This window comes from Magallana gigas, chromosome 6, assembly GCF_963853765.1.
Source record: "Magallana gigas chromosome 6, xbMagGiga1.1, whole genome shotgun sequence".
Lineage (NCBI taxonomy): Eukaryota > Metazoa > Mollusca > Bivalvia > Ostreida > Ostreidae > Magallana > Magallana gigas.
In genome coordinates, this window is record NC_088858.1 from 7,217,203 (window position 1) to 7,236,279 (window position 19,077).

The 19,077-nt window shown below is 33.6% G+C and overlaps 2 protein-coding genes across 7 annotated transcripts; one reads left to right on the plus strand and one right to left on the minus strand.

Moving 5' to 3' along the window:
* Nucleotides 1–17: 17 nt before the first annotated feature.
* Nucleotides 18–12,949, plus strand: LOC105326547 (coiled-coil domain-containing protein 122). 2 transcript variants are annotated; one of them, XM_011426656.4, is made up of 12 exons: nucleotides 18–262; nucleotides 662–794; nucleotides 1,386–1,452; nucleotides 1,773–1,927; nucleotides 2,573–2,588; nucleotides 3,699–3,812; nucleotides 3,914–3,995; nucleotides 4,333–4,460; nucleotides 4,597–4,730; nucleotides 4,926–4,982; nucleotides 5,115–5,264; nucleotides 12,810–12,949. In XM_011426656.4, the coding sequence occupies exons 1-11, from the start codon at nucleotides 240–242 to the stop codon at nucleotides 5,250–5,252; spliced, it is 1,047 nt and encodes a 348-aa protein (XP_011424958.3). In that variant the 5' UTR covers nucleotides 18–239; the 3' UTR covers nucleotides 5,253–5,264; nucleotides 12,810–12,949. The 2 variants fall into 2 exon arrangements, with proteins under 2 accessions (XP_011424958.3, XP_034326799.2); XM_034470908.2 differs by lacking the exon at nucleotides 4,926–4,982.
* LOC105326546 (uncharacterized) lies at nucleotides 7,747–18,836 on the minus strand. Of its 5 annotated transcripts, XM_011426654.4 has the most exons (5): nucleotides 18,194–18,817; nucleotides 12,787–12,960; nucleotides 11,261–11,323; nucleotides 10,613–10,835; nucleotides 7,747–9,482 (listed from the first exon to the last, which is right to left on the minus strand). In XM_011426654.4, the coding sequence occupies exons 1-5, from the start codon at nucleotides 18,398–18,400 to the stop codon at nucleotides 9,460–9,462; spliced, it is 690 nt and encodes a 229-aa protein (XP_011424956.3). In that variant the 5' UTR covers nucleotides 18,401–18,817; the 3' UTR covers nucleotides 7,747–9,459. The 5 variants fall into 5 exon arrangements, with proteins under 5 accessions (XP_011424956.3, XP_065943923.1, XP_065943925.1 ...); XM_066087851.1 differs by lacking the exon at nucleotides 7,747–9,482 and having other exon boundaries at nucleotides 9,777–10,835; nucleotides 18,194–18,831; XM_066087853.1 differs by lacking the exons at nucleotides 7,747–9,482; nucleotides 11,261–11,323 and adding an exon at nucleotides 11,632–11,673 and having other exon boundaries at nucleotides 9,777–10,835; nucleotides 18,194–18,824.
* Nucleotides 18,837–19,077: the final 241 nt, after the last annotated feature.

Consider the following 19,077-nt stretch of genomic DNA (forward strand, 5'->3'; position numbering starts at 1 on the left):
ATTATTCATTAATTTACATTTCAACGTTTGGTAACTCTTGTTGTAAGTTAGCCTAATTTTAACGGTAAAAATGGTTGGTGGATCACAAAGTTCTAAGCAAAGGGGCTTAAACGTTCTCATTGAAAATTTAAGTTTTTTTATTATCTTATACTATACAAAGTGACATTCTTGTGTCAAACGAAAATCGCCATTTCCAAAGTATTTAGTTTAAAGACTACATCAGAAAAGAGCAGACGACAATGGACACTTCACTCCTTTTGAGGTAGGCCTATAGCTTCATTTTTTTCAGAACTTACCTGTACTTATCATGCGGTCAGTGGTTTTTTGTGCTTTTTGGTATGAGAAAAAAATGCTATTTTATGGAAAAAAGGATACAATATTGCTTTCATTGATTATTTTATGATTAACGTTACATGAAACGATATCAGTTGTTTTCATACCGTACAGTATTAGTATACATGTAGAAGATATCTCAGTTATAATTATAATAATATCAGATAAGAATACTTTATTTCCATAAGAGCTTTCAACTTTGGGTATAAACCAAAGTTGAGTATCAATATTGCAATGTAAACTGTACTGCTGTCATGATACATTGTACATGTACGTTCGTTACGCTTATATAGCCCTACCTGCGAGTTGAATTTATCGTATTTTGCAGTCCACCATCTCTTCGGCGAGTTATCCTGCCGATGCCAGCATCCTTTACAAAGATTAATGCCGACCCACAACAGAATCACTTCTCACAAAGGGATTCCCATGAAAAACTACACAACCCTTCTCGCTGTGAAAAGGTTTTGTCATACGAAAAAATATCTTGATTTTTAAATATGTTTTTTTTTAACACCAACTTGTTTTTTTTTTTAGGCCTCTATGCATACTTTTGTTATAAATACCTATCATAGAGGTCTGTTTCCGTTAAGGCATTCTAGATTTAAAGAAGTGTATTGCAAATTCGTTAGAATATTAAACCTTACATTTCTGTGTGTATATATAAATAGCTATATAAGTGCATGCAAACTTTTCTATGATTTACATTGAAATTATTATCATAAAGAAAAATCATAGAATTTAACGCTGTTTAGCAGTGGAAACAAATGATAATCGAAACTACAACGTACGGTCTGGGTGGACTGGGCAATCTATACGATTGGGGTTGGGGAAAGTACTTTATATACAATGCGGTAGCTACCTAAAAGTTAATTTTTTACTTAGTATTTAAGAAAAAACCCTTTGTATTTATTTGCAATGTAGCATGAAAGACGCCACGCAAATATTCATTTTCTTTTTCCCTCCTCCCCGAAGAGTGTGTACTCTATGTATCTAGTTTTTGGAATGAACTGAAAAAGACGCTGGATGAAAAGTTTTTTAACAATTCCTTTCAGGTACCGAACAATGGCCACAGTTTTGAACCAGCACCAGCACACGATATTCCACTCCCTGCTTTGAATGGTAACTTCAGTTTAACTGCAGCAGCAGTGTCAACATTAAAAGTTAGAATATTGTGTAAAACCATTTTTTTCCTCAAAAATTCTTTTCTTAAAATACAAGACCTATTAATCAAGTAAGCCATGCATGTGTATTTCATCTTTAAACTCAAGTCAGATGTGGATTTATTTTGTTATCACAAAGTGATAGAATGTGCTCCCTATTTTATTTAATTTTGACTCATTCTGTTTAAAGATTATTTTTACAGTTAATTTTTCTAAAATTCTAGTTATATAATTTCATATACACAGATTCCAACTTTTTTTTGCCGGTTTTGGTAACAGGATATCGCACAAGCTTGGATTTAGAGGGCGCTTTGGTTGACAAAGCCATAGAAAACGTGATGACGTTACCACAGGAAGTCCAAGAGGCTGTGTCCATGCAGAAGTTACAGAACAACGAAATCACAAGATGTGAAAAGTACCTAGCTACGATTCTGGTATGTGATGAAATACTAATTATAACATAACAAACAGAAAGGCCAATGAACATTTTGAAGAAAACCCAAAGAAAATAAATTATGCGCAACCTAGAATACTATTATCGATAATATTTATACACTCAACTACAACTTGACACTTAACTTTGCCAATTGCAGATTATAACATTGATAATTTTATTTTAATAAAAGCAGTCCCTAACCATTGAGTTGTATTGACCGTATGACGGTAATTCATGTGTTAATTTTAACGAGCAACCAAAATGATTGTCATTAGGTGGGTTTTTTGCTAATTGCATCCCACACCAATTCATATTCTTACCAAGATACATGTACTTGAAACTTCTTTTTGCTCTTTGCTAATGATATGGGAGACGTTTCCCTTTTTGCATTGCTGACAGACCACACTTCACTATTTTCATTACTTACGGAAATTTTAAATACACGTTTGATTTGTAATTGAATGTGATTGAATGTGAAGGAGCCTGGTCACGTTTTAGGTGAAAATTCCAAATTGTATTCCTCCTTAGTTCAATTCTAAGCAATTTTCTTCATTCAAGTTGTCGAATTATAAGAGATATTAGCAATTCGCATTTAAATTGCAAAGTTTATCATGTTTTTTTTTTGTTTTTTTTTTATTTATAGGAGCAAGAAAGGAGAGGTAAAAGTTGTACTATTAAAATATATTTTGATTTTGCGTTATGTTGTTATTATTCGTATGAATATTATGACATATATTCAGAAGCATTGTTTTTAAAGGAAACTTATTTATAAATACCTTGAAAATAGTCAGATATTTAAAAATGGTAAGAACAATTTAGATATAATTTGTAGTCGTATTTATTCCTACGCCAGAGTTCATTAAGACCGATTCGCTGTCATTAATTACCAAAGCGCCATTTTTGGGGCCTGGACTTTATTATCAGATCTATTTGTTTGTTAAAAATTGCTTGGGTACAATTTTCCAAAAATATTTCGATTACTGTACATAATGCATCGAATAGTTTGATAGCGTTAATTCTATCTTTAGATATTACACATTATTCATATGGGGTTTTCCGTCCATAGCTCGGAATTCTTGTTGGAAAAGCCCAAGAATTCGTATTAGAAAAAACAATGTGCGTTATTATTCAAATTCAGCTAAGAAACTACTCGCCCTGCGAAATTACATATAGTTGATTTTGAAATAAACAATAATCAATAAAGTCAACTCCTGTCAGTACTTCAGAACACTGGCGTCGGAAGCAAATTGAAAGTGGGGGGGGGGCTAGACTAATCCTCAGAAATATTGAGAAAAAAGTAATTCCCAAAATCATCGAAATCCTAATCGTATGCCTCTGAATCCAACTTCTCAATCTTTCAAGGTAACTTTAGGAACAATAATCTTTCCTGAGAGAAAAGGGGGGGGGGCTGAACCCTCTATCATGCTATGTTTCTAATGGTGAGGTATAACTTTGCAAAAAAAGTGGGGGGGGGGGGGGCTAAGCCCCCCTAGCCCCCCCCCCCCCCCCCCCCCCGGTTCCGACGCCTATGCAGAACTTTGATTCAGTTTTGATAACATGTTTTGTTGATTGACAATATTCAAACGATTTTTTTATTCATTTGTTTGTATAATTAACTTATTTCAGAAGTTTAATTTTGTAAAAAGAAAGAGATTAAGAAAGATTCTTCATGGGATAATTTCGAGTTGTTGTAACAAACACAATTATGTTATTTATAAAACCATTACGTTATATATACTAGTAAAGTATTTCAATGTAATCATTTGTAGCGGAGAACAATAATGATGTCGTATTACAAGAGATTTCTTCAATAGATCGCAAAATTTATTTTACGAAAGAATCGTTTGCTCGTAAACAAAGGCGATGTCTTCAGTTCTCTAAAGGTTTGTCCCGTGTGTTTTATTATAACCTCCAATGTTTATTTTGTTAAAACTCCTTAGAGATATATTTGTAATGTTTACGTAGGATCTCAATCATATTGCAGATATTGATGAGTTGATAGTTGAAGTCGAACACTTGAATCGAAAAAGGGCAGCTTCTGAAAAAGATTTGAGTGAGGACCGCGGGTAAGTATGATGTAGAGTGCATTTAAATGACATCCCAGATTTCATCAGAATTACATCTTTACATAATTATTATTTTTTTATTCGTGAAATACGGTTACCTAGGTTTGATGACGGAAAGGAAAGCGTTATGAATGTCGAAAACCATGTGCTACATAACTCTAAATTGTGATTTTCTGCAAGATCTGTTCAAATTCTGTTTGCATTCTAAATCTTTTGATGTATACTCAGTATCCTTTGATTTATATTCCAAATGCAACCATGTGATTGCAAATATATATCTCTATTTGTACAATGTCTTGACTATGTGAGTGATCTTGATATACGGCGTGTATTTAAGGATGATACGTTGTTACGAGGAGAAAATGAGCGATTTCAGACTTCAAACAGAGGAGAGCGAGTCTTCGTCAGATTCTTTCAAGGACTGGAAAGACACTCGTGAGCGCATCAGACTTCTTCAGCTGGAAAGTGAGCGACACCTCATGATCTTTTAATCATTAAATATCTAATGTAAAGAATATACAGCTGATAAACCAGACACATTGATTTGTACTACATATGTATATGAATGAAGTTATTGTGGTTGAGTTTCTTATTCATGCAGTTAACCAGTCTCAGGGAGAGACCTCATGCAAAGAAACCTTGGAGAGCTTTAAAAGAGAAATTGGAGGCAAAATAAACGAAGTCAGACATTTAATATCAGAGGATGAAAGGCTAATTGCGGATAAGTATTCCCAGGTAAGCAGAAATGTGATTGAATTTTGCCCTTGAAATAAATTACAAGTACTAAAATGATTTAAACGACGCTATATAAACATACACTATAATAAATGTATTTGTAAAGTGACAGTACATATTATTGGGTATTCTTGTCCAACATTATATATGCATAATGCATCCAAACCAATCTACAATTCATATTATACTTCGAAGATATCAGAAGAAAAGAAACTACAAGAAAATACGTGCAAGAGTCTTCAAGTCTTAGAAGTTTGTATACACAACAATAATTTAAGCAGAGAAAATTTGTTTTGTTTTATGTTACTACTGTTGTTTGATTCTCTCCAAAATGTTTTACACCAAAATTATAAACATGATGTTATAATTTAAAAATTATTTTAGAAAAGAAATGCCGCCCAGCTGCTTCGAATTAAGAAACAGGTCAAAGAAGCCCAGTTAAGGAACCGTGCTTGGAACAGTCAAATACAGCAACTGGAACAGAGTATCTCCTTGCTGCAGGAAAAAATAAAGACCACATAAGATAGTTGAAAGGTGGTTTTATAAGTATCAAATTTATAATGATGCTATGATTCTGGAGGGAAATCTAGAATCTTTTTGGAGTTGTAATGTTTTTAGCTCACCTGAGCTGAAAGCTCAAGTGAGCTTTTCTGATCACCTTTTGTCGTCGTCCGTCTGTCCGTCCGTCTGTAAACTTTTTACATTTTGAACTTCTTCTCTTAAACTGCTTATCCAATTTCAACCAAATTTAGCACAAAGCATCCTTATGGGAGGGCGAATATAAATTGCAGAAATAAAAGTCCGATCTATATTCAAAGCGGAGAAAACATTGAAACTGTAGAAAAAGGGGGGTGCATTTTTAAAAATCTTCTTCTCAAGAACTACTGATTCCAATTCAACGTAGTTTAGCATAAATTATCCTTATGGGAAGGAAAATATAAATTGCAAAAATTAAGGTCTAATTCTGTTTCAAATCTGGGTTATTGCGAAAATAATAATAAAGGAAAGGCGTGTTTCAATCGGGCTCGGCATCCGGTAAAATGGGTAGACAAGACTTGGACTGGGCAAAACAAAAGATCTCTCATTAAAACTTCAGGATATTTGATGGACCAGTATATTTGTATTTGCTGTAAACATTGCTGCAAAATAATGCGTATTTGGAATTGACTATTGCCGATCTGCCCCGGCTTTTATTTTGCCACGGCCTGGGTTTGTATACCCATTTTACCAAGACTCGTATTCCATACTTCTAAAACGAGGTTCTTTGTTTAACGCAGCCATGACATTATACGAAAAAGGGTCGATCTGACTATGATGAATTTGCTTGTTGTGCAACAGTTCGCGAATGAAGGGAAATTTTTGAAACATGTAAAATATATTGGTGCCGATTTTGTGAAGTAAATTGAGGCTTAATATTTCGATGCGTTGACAGTTTTCACACATGACGTTGATGTTAGCTTGTTCTGATTTTCGTTTCGTTTTTCATTATTTATGCTTTGTAACCTGGGAACTATCGTCTGTATTTCGTGATTTTTACGTATCAAATCAAACAGAGACTTTGGTAAATCAAACAGTTAACTGTTTACCTGCGCAAATTAAGCAAAATCTGATGTATCAAAAAAGTACTGAAATACAATTCATTCTATCGGTAATTCGGCATTATCTTTTGCGTAATGGTAGATTAATGCAATAGGTTTTGTTGAGATGCTCGCCATTTTCTCGAGTTTATTCAGTTTAAATAGAGTTTGATATCTCTGTCGGAAATAAGTAGGTATATACATGTATATATATATATAATTCATTTCGAAAAAATAAATTGTGTTCTTTATTTGTTATAGTGCATGTTTCTTGTGTTTAATTGTTTACAATTTCTATTTACTAACCATATTCGAATTATAAGCAAGATACAGAAATTTGCTCACAATTCTATGTTTGTACACAGATCTTAAAAACTAAAGATTAAAAAAGTAAAAAAAAATTGTCAATATTTATTAAGAAAATTTTCAAAGTCTGTGCTTCCAGAAACCAACTTTAACAACTTATTGTATTGTAAACTTAACCTTTTTTCGTCATTATTACTCCTACTGTACATGTGATCCTTGACTGTGTTTGTGTACATTTGTATAAACTGATTTTGAACCTCAAATACCAGTGAACCGGTCTTGAGTGAATAAAAGAATTGAAAATCTTAGGCCATTCTTTTTTTCCATTTTAAATGCTGAATAGGAAATACCAAGTTAAAAATCTTAAGCTGAATGTAATAAACTCATGTGAACAAAATATGACTCAAACCTAGGCTAACTGTGAGCTCTGTATCTTGCTTATAATTCTACGATTGACGCTGAATTTTTGGCTGTACATTGGAAATTCTATATGAATTAGAGTATGTTAAATACTTGTACAAACAAAATAAAGAATGATATTCTGTATAAACCTACTCTCTGGGGCCCCCTCTTTATACAATAAATAATGTGAAATCTACATCAATTTTGATAGTTTTTCAGACACGGGTAAATAAAAACGACATCTTTAAAACAGTTTCCATAGTTCTGACACATTTCTGTTGCGTGGATAAAGTAATTATCGCTATTCCTAAGAAAATATCACAGCGGAAATATTCTGGTTTGTACTCGAAGTAAATAACAGTCATTTAATTATAATGGAGAAGACAAATAAAATTTTTAAATGTTTTTAATTTGAGGAATTGAGCACATTGAGGTACAATTTTCTTATTCACATCTACATGTAGGATTTTTAAAATAAAAAACAATAACTATTATATTTTTTTTTAAAAATACAATAACTAGTAAGCAGTTGATGAAAAAAATGTACCTATATGCTTTCATATATTTGGATCGCTTTACAAAGGGGGGGGGGGGGGGGCAGAACGAAAATATAGGGAATTGGAAGTTAACAACTTAACAGTGTACTCCTACCAAATGTTTAGTTTTATATGTTGCGAAGGATTTTCTTATTCTGGTAAAAAATAGTATTTCATGGAGGAACAATGTCAAAGATTACGTGTATGCAAAAATAAGTGTAAAATTCGAATACTTTACAATATTTATTTTTTGTTATTCTACCGAGGGACCATACGAAACAATATCTTTTGAACGCCCATTGTTGCTCAGGTGAGCGATGTGGCCCCATGGGCCTCTAGTTTAACTTTAATGTTTGAAGATTTAGCGTATTTGTTAGATAGGTAAATACTAGTAGTTAAGTATTATTCAATATTTTGGACTTTTTCTATTAAATACCATACAGCTAATGAAATACATTCCACAATACAAATAAAACTTTATATTTCTTGAAACATATTCTTAATATGTTAATCATATCTATAAATAACATTCTATTCTAACAATCCCATCTTTGGTGTTGACAGGATTAAACTTTGAATTTATGTCCACATGCTTTTATGAATCTTAAAACCCGCAGTCGCCTACCTATTGACCTAACGTACCCACTCATCTACTAAGTACCTTTTTATTATTCCAAACTTTTGTTTCAAGGTATATATTGGTAGTGCCAACACGAAGTATTTTAACAGTAAGTTTTAAGTTTTTCATTGGATTATGTGATTGCATAACCCTTAAGACTCCGAAATGACATTTAAAAGAATCATGTTTACCTGTTAAATCTCTCATTTAAAGCAGAAAACCTGGCATTGGAAAATTAAGAATTCAATTGCAATCTCTCATTATAAGAAAAACCAGGGTACTCTAGAAACCTCTCTCGCATTTTAGTGGGGAATCTCATTATATAGATACCTGATAATTTGTAAAGTAAATTAATAGTCAACTTTTCTGAAGAAGTCCCATAGTAAACTTAAATAGCAATCAGCTGAAATTCAAAACTTATCTTTTGTAAAACATCAAACCTAATACACTTAACATAACGACTTCTCGACCATTTAAACAAGTTAACTTTTAAATGAAGACTTCAATGACGAAGGAAGCGTCAAGGTTTCGAGAAACATGAAAAGAATGTAATAGGACCTAAAGAGTATACCAATTTCTTAAGATAAGTTCTGTATTTTCAACAAATTAGATAGTAATAGAAATAGTTGAAGTGATAAGATGATCTAATTTTTGATTACCCGGTAGTTGTGGCACATATCCAAAAAATATTTATTGCAGAACACCGTAAGATCGTTCGACTCTCAGTATACCCTTATACTGCGGTTTACATGTGCTTTTAAAAAGTCAGTGATATGGTTATATATATTTGAAAACAATTATTTTATTTTAACTAAATTCATTATCTGTAAATTTAATAATTTATATCAATAGCTGTTGAATGTCGCATTACATTTCACATCGTCTGGTTTCCACCCGAACACGTTTACAAGAACACGTATATGAGAATTGCTAACATCTCCGTCAGTTTTCTGTCTGAACATTGCAAAGCAGTGCTTGTGGTATAAACGTTATACAATTGTTCCCTAGTCATCGTACATATAAACTGTGACAACTAGGAGGAATCTATTACAGCGTCGACAATGTAAGCATACATTAATGAGTGACACAACCTATATTCTATGTCGTCACTTTAGCATCAACTGTGGCTGTCTCTTTTAACATGATGCGATGATATAAAATTTATAGTCTCCTGAAATGTGGATGTTAAAGGAGAATTGCACGTGCTCACTGCTGATGAAATCGAGGTTATATACTCCCGTGAAGGTTATAATACATAGACTCCAGAGTGAATGTGTTTCTGGGTGTCATTAGAGTGCCTTAACTCGGGAATCTGAAAAAAATGAAAGGGGAAATTAGTATCGTGCGCCACACACCCCATGAACACAGAGACAACTTAAATGCAGTTTAGTAGTGCAAATAAATGTTTAAGCATACAAGTATTTGATTTAAAAAACATTCAGTAAGGAAATAGGATTGAATAGCAGGTAAAGGGAATTTTTATCCTCCCACTAAGCACAGGGTCATATTGACATCTATATTAAATACATTTATAGTAAACCCATTTCCGTCGAGATAGTAAAATAAAGCATCAACTTTAAAAAAAATCACCTCAATTCTATTCTTAAAAAAAAAACGTTTTATTCCAGATGAACACAAATGTGTATAACAAAAACGGAAATGACATTATTCAAAATCAAAAAGAAATAGTAAATGGAGAGGCGATTATTTTGAATACACTATGACCCAATGAATTCAAAATTTAGTACATGAAACGGCAATAACTTCTTGTAATTGGGATTACTCTAATGATTCTTTTGTACCATATTAATTTTCTTTTTATAAAACACTAATCCCTTTCATGCTACTGCTGTCAGGGAATTTGTACGCGGTGGCCTACATTACTCTGCCAAAAAATGTTTTTAGCAAATAAATCCTTCGAAATGAAGTTTGAAGTTTAAAATTGTACTTTAACGTGAAGCATAGATTTAATATTTCTTAATATCTTTTGGCAATTAGGCGTGTCATTGGTGATTAATGATTTGTTTACAAAACACGTCTTCCAGTTTGTTCTGCATTAGGGCAACACTAGTTCGGTCTAGTCGCTATCATAAAAGTACTGATTAAAGTATTTTTTCCTGTTAAATTGCTGGCATGGGTAAATCCCCCACTTTGAATAATGGTCGTCACCCTCGGTGAACTGTCGCTTCATGATCTCACACCTCATACATTTACAGTTGTCCTTCCACTTCTTCCTCCGACTCCGGCGCCCCAGTCTGTCCTTCTCCAGCCGACTCCTAATGTCGGCACTGCTCCGCGCCGTGAACGGGCTATTCTCACGGATGGTGGACATGGAGCGGTTCTGGAAATTCAGAACTTCGCCCCTGTCTATCCGCTCGGACTGAATGTCTTTCTGAATGTGAACTACACCTGTAAGGTTACTTAGATCAATATGGTATATACCCGATTTCTCCAGCTCCTGTAGACTCTTTGACGGCGATTCCGTCACAGCTTGTTCATCTTCTTTATCCTTTTTCTCCACACTCCTGGTCTGAAGCTTCTTGCTGTAGGAGATTCGCTCGAACCTGTGTTTGGAAGCGGGCTTGGCGTCATTTTGAACCGCTGTGGCAATGTTAGGCAGTGATCGGGATAACGAACTACTGAGGTCCTTCTCTTTCTCCTTTATCTGTAAAAAGAACCAATGGGTCTTATATAGCTAGAGAAGAACCTTTGGTCGTGAAATTTGAAAAAGCAAATTAATTTATACTGAATTGGTAAGCAAAATTCACACATTTTCAATATGAATATCAAATAAAACAGGATGCTATGAAAGACTTTATATAAGCGGCATATTTGGTTAGCAGAGAAGAAATTGGTCTAGTGTCAATCTTTGTATAGGAAAATGTCAATCTTTGTTTAGGAAAATGACAGGAAAACGGAAATATAGGTCTTGTATGGCATTTAATTACTGGAATCACAATATGTGAAACCAAACTTTTATATATATATTTTTTTTGTTTTCTGGGTAGTAATCACTCTCATTTAAAGTTAGTCTAACAACTGTTAGGGTTTAGTGGAGAGAATGGGCCGGCTTCCACTATTGGGTTATACCTTTACTTTTACTTGGACACTAGGCAGTATGGTGTCTGTGATTTCCGTTCGATTTACACGAATCTGTGAAATTGTTATAAAAGGCAGCAATTGATTTTTATTGTAAGAAAAGTACTTAAGTTAAGACCTAGAAAGAATTACGTAGCGACAACCGATGTTATAAAAACAAAAGCATTCAAATAGAAAAATCTACAACTAACTTCAATACAGTAAACCAAATATCAATACAATGCTCAAAACCCGGAAAATCCCATCACCAAATATACAGAAATGTAAAATAAAAAGATATTATAAATATTTATAGAAAAGCAAGAAATGCATAAAAGAAAAAAAAATGAAATGCGAGCTATTCTACTAGCTGTGTAGATTACCTGAGTTTCATTGAATTTCCATCTCGTAAAATGAATTGTCACCTTTAAACACACAAAATAATTACAAAAATGGCTATTATTTGTAAGAAACAAGCTTATTTCTATTGTGATTTATTTACATAGAGATAGATAGATAGATAGATAGATAGATAGATAGATAGATAGATAGATAGATAGATAGATTCCAAGATAATCCTGACACAAGCCTGTCAAGTACTAAATTGACGACATCTTGCTTAATTCTACTGTCCGTGATGAAAATGGCAAATAACAACCAAAATATTTATCACCTCCGTAAAAGTGTTGGTTAACGATCACTTTCGGAATGCTTTATTGCCGAGAGAACCCGGGTTTGTGTTTTATGTACATAAGAATTTGATTTCTTCTGGGATATCGCATGATCCCAAGCTCAGAGCGAAAGATATTGGCAGATAATTGTGAAGGTCGCGATCTTCAGAGTATAGGAGTCTTGTAAGAAAAAAAGTGAATGTCCCTATGCTTTCTTTTCGTCTGTTGTACTCGAGATTTTAATTATTTATATTGCGGCTATTTTAGAACCATAACTTGCGAATTGGCAGCTAAAAAACAAGTTGTTTATGGAGAAACATAAAGGATTTGGGGTGTTTAATTATTTTAGCCTTGCGTGAATTGATGAATATATTCTGGTATTTTACTTAATAATATATAGTAAAAGATAACTGAAAATAGCAACGATAAAATACAATAGGAAAAAGGATTATTAGGATCTGTTTTGAAGAGTTGACGCATGTTGATGACAGGTGTATTTATGTTTTGTAATTGACAACATGATTTGGTCAAATATACAAAATTTCCACGTAAATAAGAACCTAAACTCTCTACATCTGAATGAAAAATTTCGATAGTAGAGTATGAATGATTTTTCAATGAGGTATGATGTAAAACAAACACATAAAGGAATATTTTAAAACTTATTGGCGAAGTTGTCAGATAATAATGGTTAAATTTCAATTGTTTATACTATATACCTATATTATATTACACATTACTATACCTGTATATAACATACAAGGCTACCTGTATAATAGATCAGTTTGAGTAACTTAAATACCTGTAAAATTCATATGAAATGTAACATTGTGAGGCCCATCTGTTTTACTGCACGCTGTTAATTACCTGAATTCCCACTGTCTTTTTAGCGTTGGGTATGACGTCAGACTTGGGGGCGACGTTGGGTCCCGATGTGTGGGTGGAGGAAGTGATGACGCTGGAGGCCGTGCACAGCGAGGGCAGCTTCAGGCTGTCCAAGGTCAGGGAGCGCGCGCCGATCCCTGCCACCTTGTTCTGTCTCTGGAAGCAACATAAGGCATATTATTGACCACACACTGTCGTGAGGATCCTATGGTACGCTGTGTTTAGATTTCACTGTCTTTATACTTACTCTGTTACATGTAGAAAATCAGTAACAATGTGTATTCGATGCTCAAATCCAAGTTAAGATTTGGATTTGTTAATAAATGTATGTATATTTATATATCTATTCAGCATTTAATTGAGATTTTAATTTGAGAGTTTATGTTAAGTGTTCCTCTATAGGAGAATTGTAACAAGTGCGTTAGTTTGTTTCCTAATAAAATTACTACACATAAATAGTCTTACAAACCATGTTAAACTACCGGTATTGTGCTATAAATATAGTGTGTATTGAAAACATTCTATACACGTTTACTAAACCCTAAAGTTTGAGACCACAGAGGGTGTGCTATCTGGACAATCTAAACTGCCTGCTTGAGTTTTTCACGTACATGCTATATATGTATAGTTATGGTAGCACGGTGGACATTTTCTATTTATATTGAACAAACACTTTTCTGACAGTACACGTGTTAAGGAGCACGCGAGTGCTGTCAAACTATACAACGAATAGACATTATCTCTGTTGGCAATCCGGCAAATCAAGAGAACAAAGCAAATATTTAAAGTACCAATTCATCCTCAAAAGAAGGAGACCATTTTAGGCTTTATAAAATTCAGGTTTGTCAGCAAATGTGTACCCATTATAGATATGGATATAAAGCCCATTGAGCTAATTTCCTATGAAAAATACATCGAAGACTAAACTTGTTTAGAAATCCTTTTGATTTCATTTGATAACGGATCTGCTTATTCATTATCTATCACTGCCATACCTTGGGAACAATTTGAGCTTTAGTTCCGAAATCGATTTTTGGTAGATTTCGATTTCGATCTTGTAAAACTTTCCACCTCTGAATGTAAGAACTTCTGTCCGTTTTTCGGGCTCTCCTGTGTATGTCCGGACTAGGTCCACGAGGGCTGTTTTCCGGAGAGTAAGTCGACATTTTCACTGACAGTATTTACTTACATACAACAATAAATAAGGATATCTTCAAAAACACTAAATTCTTCATCCGACCATGAATCGTAAATCCAATGATTGAAAGCTGTTCCGTAGAGTCATGGTGGAGTTATTCCACGAAATCTTGTTTCTACATTGGAACAAAAAGCACAGTATCTCTTGTATATAAAATGATCATCAAAATAAATACACCTTTAAGTCTTCATACACAGATCCGTCAAGCATTAGAACAAACTTTTTTTTAACGTGGGGTATTTACTCAGTTCCACTGCGATAACTCAAAGACATTCATTGTCAGTACACTCCACTATTTGTTAGATGTCTCCTCGCTTTTTTATCACGAACGAAAATCAGTTCGACAGACATTCGCCGTAATAAGCGTTGGTTGACACGGGGTCTTAATAAAATTTAAAAAAAAATAAGTAAAGCCCTTGCAACACCAAATCAACCTGATCAATCGAGAGAGCCGGGGGTGGAATTATTGCCCACCGTTCGGTTTTTAACCGCGATCCGCTTTGATCCGTTGTCAGCGTAAATACGGCCTTTGATTTCTCATGTACTCCGCTAATAAAGATTACCGTAAGCGCTATTTTGTAAAGAATGAAAATATAACCTGCCATAAGCCTATTTCATCGATTTTATGTTGAAAATTTCATGAGCTTAACAGGTTGCAAGTAAGAATATAGATTGCTTTTCATATTGAGAGGATATTGAATTAGCAAAGCAACAGTGTACACACACTTAAAAATCTCTTTCAAATTTGCAAAACCAATTAGTAGCAAGAAAATACCATAAAATTTAATTTTGCAGTGTTCTATTTTGATTCTATTGATTATTTTTATTGGGTGTAATAAAATTTTACTTCATTTAAATTGTTAAATATGCGTTTTAAATGTCCATAGGGTTTTAAAATTGATTTCTTCTGATTAGAGCTTGTTTTTCAATTAATGTTTGTTCTGTAAATTACATTAATGAATGTACAGCCTTTTAATTATTTATTTTACTCATTATCGAATATTTTCCCCCTCGTGTGAAATGGACTATCTGAAATCTAATACCCACAGTTTTTTAATTGAAAAGACTCGTTAAACTCATTGTACTGATTGTTTAAACAATAAATAGCTTTCAGTTCACAAAGATTTACTGTATTTCAATCCATTAAAGTCCTTTTAAGTGCAGTACTGATTAATTTGACTTTATTTGCCGGTGTAATTCCCGAAGTCTTGGACTTCAGCTAAATCGTACCGTTACTCAAACCTCCTACCACATTATTTAGCACGAGCAGATCTATTGTTATAAGCTGATATGACCTTGATTAATTGAAAAACATTTATGCAATAAATTATTTCATAAATGTTTTGGTATCATTTCAAATAAAAATAAAGATGACATATGCTGGTATAAAAAAAAATATTAATTGAACAGAATAACAAAACTCAGTAGAAATTCAATGTTACCTCTTGCCTTAACACTGTTTTGTGTGTATTTATGTGACAAAAGTTAATTGCAATGGATAAGGGGGGGGGGGGGGGGAGATATACATGGCACTTTAATGAGAACGTCAACGTTTCTAAAGATAAATACAGTGGAACCTTGTCAAAAAGCTAACGCATCCGGTCAAAAGAGGCAACGATATACATCATTTATTTTAAGAAAAGAAAAGGCTATTTTTTCCGTGAATTATTATTCATTTAACTATTTCCATTACTGTATTTAAGGCAAGAATGAAAAATCTAGTCATTTTGAATGACTCGTATTAGACGGTGAACACCGACAAAAAATTTTAGGTTTATATTTTATAGTTTACTGTCGAGAAATAGCGAAGGATAAGTAATTAAACTAATCAAAGTACCGAAGTATTGACGGGAGTTGATTTTATCAATTATCATTTATTTCAAAATCAAATTATCTTGCGTAGCAATCAGTTTCTAGTCTGTATTTAAATTACGCACATTAATATGAATTTTCAGACTTTTCCGACAAGAACTTCGAGAAACCCCATATGAATCATGTTGTGTAATATTTAAAGATAGACTTCAAACTATGTATTAGTAGTCGAAACAATTCTAAAAATTGTATGGATCCAAACACTATTGATATCAAACTCTAGTCTCGTTCAACCAGACGCTCAGCTGTCTCCGTTAATCTCCGACAAGCAAGAGAGCCTCTCAGTCGGAGATTTACGGAGACAGTCGAGCGTTTGGTTGAAAGAGACTATATTTAACTCTGGCGTAGTAATACATGATACTACAAAAATATCTACATTGTTCGTATTATATAAAATCTGACTATTCTCAAAGTGTTTAGATAAGTTTCCTTGAAAAACAATGCTTCATCATACATTACATCGAATTTTATATTATTTTCAAGAACTAAGTCTTGTCAGCGGCGATGATCTGTGCTTAGGTCCAAACACTGTTTCACTTTCGGTTTGCCTGAGTAACTGCATTGCAGAGTTGATTAAAATCAACTCCCAAAAATGATCAGGAAACATTAATACCCTCTAAATAAGTACCAAGTTCATTGTTCAAGGTCAAGGTCACATCATCGTTAACATAAATCAGAGGACATGACATACCCACACGTTAGAGGCAACCTCTAATTGTAGGTGTTTCTTATTAAATCAGCTATGGATCGGACTTGAAAGTCGATTAAAAATGGTCAAAAAGACAGATAGACGGACAGACAGATGGATATGATGATTCGTTATAATGATGCATAAGTAGTATCTGGAAGATAAAATGTCACCAAAAATCTTATGAAGAATGACAGTCTATGAATGGTTTAAAAAAAAACACCTGCAAAATGTAGAAAACTATTATTGAAATACCAGGTGCTCATCCTTATATAGTGAATAAAATGTATACAATTTTTGAAACAAAAGAAAAGTGTAGAAAAAAAATAAAAATCGTTTACTGGTGTTTAGGAGCGGGTCCAGACAAAATCAAACAAACAGCTCGGACATTGTGTTTGTCACATACTAAGTATCCAAACTCCAATCTTTGTTTGGATGAATGGGTATAAAAAGGACTTTATATGATATGGGCCTAAAATGGCCGCCTAAAATGAACATCATTTTACTGAAATTCGTTGTTTTCTTTGTACAGATATATATGTGATGTATTTTCAAAATGTTCATTTTGATTCAAGTGCCCACAATATAGAAATATGGCATCGTAAAGAAACCTTTTCCCGCTAGTTTCGTATTTTCAGCATACAACAGCTTGTTTTCATGCAGTTTTTCTTTCAGAAAACATAGAGCGCATGCTTGAACAAACATAAACCATATTGTTTGTATTAGGCTAGATTTGTGATTGTTATCAAATTACATTCCAAATCGATGAAATAACATTTTAAAAAATAGTTACGACAAAAAAATTCGTGTAGACACATATATTACTAACTTTTGGACAAGGGTATTATTATTTTTTCATAAAATCAAGATAATGCGTTTCGCAGGACACTCGCTTTAAACTGATGCACACGACCAAGCGGCTTTGAACAATTGATACATACCTGATTTGGAGTAATCAAAAAATATTGGTGCTCTGTTTTCTTTTATTGTTTATAAGGATTGCATTGCAGTTCAACCAACAAAAAGATATATATGTAGTCAGTGGCCTGAATAAAATACCAATTTTCTATCGGAATCGCAATTCTGTTTTCATACAATAAGAGTACATTTCCCCACTTCCAAAGTCAATGGTTTCTGATCCGCTCCGCTCTGTATACGAAGAGCGGATCAGAAATGTAAATTTCCATGCAGCGCAGTTGTGCATACTAGTATACGAGATAGTTAAATATGTCCACATGTTGGAAATCATTTTAGCAAGTTAATGAAAATTTTGATGATCATAGTTGTGGACCGGATTTCACCACTGCACAAAAACATGCAAGGTGTATATGTCTACGTAGTATATTTAAATATTATATGCTCATTTTTTTCAATTTCTGAATATCCACTGCCAAGTGATAACATTCAATGTTGCTACAATTCCCAAATTTTATTTGCCCGTTTCACTGAATGGCTATATTTTTAATGAGCGAGAATTGCCACGTCGTTAGAAAGAAAACTAACGCTCTAAATAGAGATGTCAAGGCACTGAGTATTTTGCTAAGCATGGGTAAATATATATATGAAAAAAATGCAAAAATTGTTTTGGTATTACATTCATTTCGTCAATTAAAATAGTGACACATGCTTACCTTTAACGAGAGCATGGACATCTTTAGCCTGTCTTTACCAAAGTGGGTCGTGTGTTGTCTGATGTGCTTGGGGAAGAACCCGCCCTTCACGTTCACTTTGTCTTCTTCTTCTTCTTCCTCCTCCTCTTCATTGTTTTCTTTTTCTCTTTTCAAATTGACCTCATCCCGATGGCAATACTTCAATGACACTCGCCTAGTTTTCTGCATCGCGTGAACTAATTATTCAGTCAAGATCCATTTTTGAAGAGATGCGTGGGATATCCTTTCATTTTTTTAAAATTTGCAAAAGGTTATGTGGTCATCTCGACAACAGTGTCAGATAATCTCAGCACTCGGCAGTGTTGAACACTAATTCTCTAACTTGACCGATATCCAAAGGCGCCTCTTAGTTTCATTACAGAACCAATTCCTCGGAAAAAGCTTAGGTCGCTCATTTACATTATTAAGTCGAGCACCAATTTCAAATTGAAACTCCGATACATTTATTTCTTAAAATTAATTAATCAAAATGTTATCTTGCTTGCGAGTTGTAACCATAACATTCTCTTGAGGACTTCAAACATTGTTTTGGAATTGTAAATTAAATCTTCTCCGATCAATCTCCAAAAATACAACCCGTTACGACATTTGTGACGGATTAACCATACAAAGTGTGTTAATCTCATCAACGGCCACGCACTCTGGGTTACTTTTTAAAATGGGGACCTAAGTCAAAAAAGTACTTTGGACACGCGTGAAGCTCGGTGTTTTTTTGACTTGCGCAATACGTGAACTAAAAATCTGCATTTTGACCCTTAGTTTTTTTTAACATCATCAAACAAAACCGGATATTTCATTTTTGAGAGGGTAAGAAAGAATTAAACCATTTTACGGAAATCAAAATT

Bases quoted from the DNA above. Each gene is read 5' to 3' on its own strand.
- LOC105326547 (XM_011426656.4), top strand. From the start codon at position 240: ATGGACACTTCACTCCTTTTGAG. The intron at 3,813-3,913 runs GTTTGTCCCGTG...ATCATATTGCAG, and splicing joins ATGTCTTCAGTTCTCTAAAG to ATATTGATGAGTTGATAGTT. The intron at 3,996-4,332 runs GTAAGTATGATG...CGTGTATTTAAG, and splicing joins GATTTGAGTGAGGACCGCGG to GATGATACGTTGTTACGAGG.
- LOC105326546 (XM_066087851.1), bottom strand. From the start codon at position 18,400: ATGCAGAAAACTAGGCGAGTGTCATTGAAGTATTGCCATCGGGATGAG. The intron at 11,324-12,786 runs GTAATTAACAGC...ACAATTTCACAG, and splicing joins AAAAGACAGTGGGAATTCAG to ATTCGTGTAAATCGAACGGA. The intron at 10,836-11,260 runs GTATAACCCAAT...TTCTTTTTACAG, and splicing joins GTGTCCAAGTAAAAGTAAAG to ATAAAGGAGAAAGAGAAGGA.